At 42.9% G+C, this 3,805-nt stretch overlaps 1 protein-coding gene across 1 annotated transcript; it reads left to right on the forward strand.

Annotated features, from left to right (window-relative positions):
- Positions 282-2,247, forward strand: LOC109837321 (pentatricopeptide repeat-containing protein At3g61520, mitochondrial-like). The gene has a single exon (XM_020405513.1). It carries the CDS (start codon positions 286-288, stop codon positions 1,372-1,374), a length of 1,089 nt encoding a protein of 362 aa, XP_020261102.1. The 5' UTR covers positions 282-285; the 3' UTR covers positions 1,375-2,247.

Genomic DNA, 3,805 nt, shown 5'->3' on the forward strand with positions numbered 1-3,805 from the left:
CCGCCGCCTCCTCCCCCCCCCTTCAACGCCCTCCTCGCCTCCCTCGCCCAGCGACCGCGACTTCCCCCGCATGAACCTCCTCTTCTCCCAGATGAAGCGCATGAACATCGCCCGGACGTCGTCACCCACGATCCTCGATCGACCACCTCTGCAAGTCCCGGCGCGTCGACGACGCCCTCAACGTGTTCGACGAAATGCCTGCCAGGGACGTCGTCGTCTGTAACGTGGTCGTTGACGGGTTGGGCAAGGCGGGGAGGTCCAGCGGAGCAATGGCATTTGGATAGGATGAGGGCGGAGTACGCCTGCGAGCCGAATGCTGCCACTTTTAACTGCTTGGTTGATGCTTTTTGCAGGGCGGGGGAGATCGGTAGGGCCTTTGAGCTCGTGGGTCGGATGGAGCGGGAAGGGGTTCGGCCGAATGTTGTGACTCTCAACACTTTAGTCTCCGCGATGTGTAGAGACGGGAGGGTTGGCTGCGCTCTTGATTTCTTTCGTCGGAAGAGGGGTGACTGGATCGATGCTAGAGGCAATGCGGTCACTTACACTAACCTCATTAGCGGTTTCCTGCATACGAATAATGTGGGCAGAGCTATGGCGTTGTACGATGAGATGATCGGAGAAGGCCAGTCTCCGGATCCTGTATTGTATTTTACTCTCATCTCGGGGTTGACCCAAGTGGGGAAAGTGGAGCAAGCTAGCTCGGTCGCGTTGGACATGAAGAGAGCTGGATTCCGACTTGATACGAAGAGCTATAATATCTTGATCAGCGGGTTTTGTAAGAGAAAGAAGCTTGATAAGGCATGGCTGATGTTTGAAGAGATGAAGGAGAGTGGACTTAAGCCTGATATATTTACTTACAACACCTTGATTGCTGCTTCGTGCAAGGGTGGCGATTTTTCAACGGCATGTCAGCTGCTGAGCAGGATGAAAGGTGACGGCTTTAGTCCTTCTGTAGTCACCTATGGTGCTTTGATTCATGGATACTGTAAAGCTGGTAATCTTGAAGAGGCCATAAAGCTTTTTCAGAGTATGGTAGTGACTCCAAATACTGTTATATTTAACATATTAATCGATGCTCTTTGCAAAGAAGAAGAAGTTGATGCTGCGATACAACTCATGGATTTGATGAGGAACAAGGATGTCCCTCCGAGTGTTGCTACCTATAACGCAATGTTCAAAGGGCTTCGTGCAAAGAATATGTCGGATGTGGCATTCAAGCTGATGGACAGAATGAAAGAGGAGGATTGTCTTCCTGATTACGTTACTATGGACATTCTTACTGAGTGGTTATCAGCTATTGGCGAGGCTGAGCGACTGAGGTCTTTTGTTCAGGGGAAGAGGGATGTGCCTCTTGTGAGAACAGTCCATGACTGAATCATTCTAAATCATCAATAAGGTTTTCTTGCAGTTTACAAATGGGAAGAAAAATCTCAGAATCAGGCTGAGATTTGCTCAAGGAGTGGCTGGGTATTTCCTGGTGAATGTTGGCTGCATGTACAAATTTGGTAGGATACCTTTTGTTAAACTGTTGGAAGTTAGCTCGGTTCCTTGTAGTTCCACTATGCTAAATTTTCCAGCCTAATGAAATTTCCGTCATCAATTGATTGTTTTAGTTTAAGTTTGGAATCGACTGGATTCTAAGGGATCATAGGGTGCCATGGGACACTAAACCACAAGTGGACAAGGAATATTACGGTTGAAGTATTTGTTGACAGCTTGCTTTCTCTCAGGTTAGCTCTTGTCTAGTCACTCCAGGATTAGCTTAGAGCACACAGTATTTGCAGAATGCAGAGGGAGAGGGAATAGCTACCTTGTAAAGAAAGCATATTGGATTTGTAGATGGCCGGGATGCAAGCTGCTGGAATTGTCTCAAGATGGGTATGTTGAAGTTTTGGATTCACAGGCTTTGAGTCAGTTTTATCAGCAAATTGTGCAGGGGAGAGTTGGGGATCAATTGCAATTGCAGCAGCATCGAGAACAGGGTTCCGTTGTGGGAAAAGATGATTCGCAAGATTCGAGTTTCGAGAAAAAGTTTAGAACTTTTTTTTCAATGTGTTTAGGATATTTATGTGTTATATGTTGGGAATTTTGATGTTTTTGCAGGTGTAGATTGATGGTGACCAAATATGTGTATGGAGGACATTTTCGGATTGAGGTGTGTAGATATTGTAAGAGTTTATTTCTAGTTAAATTCTTATTGACACTGTAATTGGCTGTTTTATGAACAATAAAGGTGGGCATTTCTTATGATGATGATAATAGTGAGGGTGCTTCTTTTCGTCTCAAATTGCCCTTTTGAACAAGTGTTGCAAGGAAATATGCATTTACCTCGGATGCTTTAACTTCGATATATTTGCTCATTTTTCTTATTAGCTTTTGTTTTCTTTTATTTTTTCCCCCTCTTGATTTGAGCATAGTCAGTCTACGTTGATTTATTTACACTTAATTATTTATGTCGCTTCTTTCCTGGTAATTGGTTAAACATGATTTTTGAAAGTGAATTCATTTTCTCTTCACAGTTTTTGTCATTTTGAACCATCTAAATTGTACCTGTTTGCATGATTGCTATTCCTTGTATATTGTTCATTCAAAATAATCCACGGCCTACATATGCTCATACGGAAACTAAGAAATAGAACCCAAGGTGTTTGCTTTACTTGAAAGAGATTTAATCCTTAAAATTCTTGTGAAGACTCTATGGCACCACCAATGCCTTGATCGTCCTCTGTCATAAACTAAAGTTCTCATCCCTATTGAATTTCTTAAACTTGAATTTTAGACCATAATACCTTATAACAACATACATGATCAGGAGTGAAAAATTACCGACACGTTACCCCTATTGACGTGGTGATCCTTGAAGGCTGCAAGTTGGAAGGAAACTCTATTGAGTATGGTTCTTCAACAAGTACTATAAAGATGAGCTGTAATAAAACTGATAGAGCTTCGACCGAAGGTGGTAAGTCTTTTCCAGAGTTTTAGGTATATAAGCAGGTATATTCCATGTTTTAAAAAGGGAGCATCTAGCCCGTCTAAGCCTAGGCGGTATCTAGGCCACCTGCGTAGGTCTTAGTAGTGCCTAGAGGAGCGCGTGCCGCTTAAGTGTAGTGCACCTTCTAGTTTCTAGTTGTAATTTCCTCCGCTGCAGCCTCCGCGTCCTCCAATCTCCTCCACTAACTATGAACACATCTACCTCCTCCGACTTCTAGAGAACCTTCTTAACCACCACTTAAACCAAGAAAAAAATGAACCTAGGCGCAAGACACCAGTGCGGCGCCTAGCAGTGCCTAGCGCTGTATAACATTGGCAAGGAAAAACATCTAGTCCGGTGCCTAGGCTGCCTAGTGCTTTCTGTAACCTTGGGTATACTCTTTACTAACTAGTTTTCTGTATACGTTGGGTGTATAGTTCCTCTATGGTTCTCACAAGACTTTATATTGTAGTTGCTTTGAGAGCACTTATGCTAGATCTGAGGAAGTAAATGTATACATTTTGTTGCCACTGTTTAGTGAATGTACAGAGAGAAAACAGAAACATCGAGAATCCTTTTGATTCCTTCCTTAAGTTGTTTCAGAAAGTCGTATTCTCTTGGTAGATTCACGTGTTTCCAGTAGCGATTCCTCCAACAATGTCAATTTCCCTTTAAATATTTATTAAAGATGACCAAATTCTAACTGAATATCACTATTTCATCAGATAACTTTTCTCAGACTGCTTACCAAGTTCTAACTGTTTCTAATGTACTGAAGCAGTATATGGGTAGTATATCCCGTTGGATCTTATTATTTTAACAGTTCTAGCAAAA

The sequence above is a fragment of the Asparagus officinalis genome, chromosome 4, assembly GCF_001876935.1.
Source record: "Asparagus officinalis chromosome 4, Aspof.V1, whole genome shotgun sequence".
Classification (NCBI taxonomy): Eukaryota; Viridiplantae; Streptophyta; class Magnoliopsida; order Asparagales; family Asparagaceae; genus Asparagus; species Asparagus officinalis.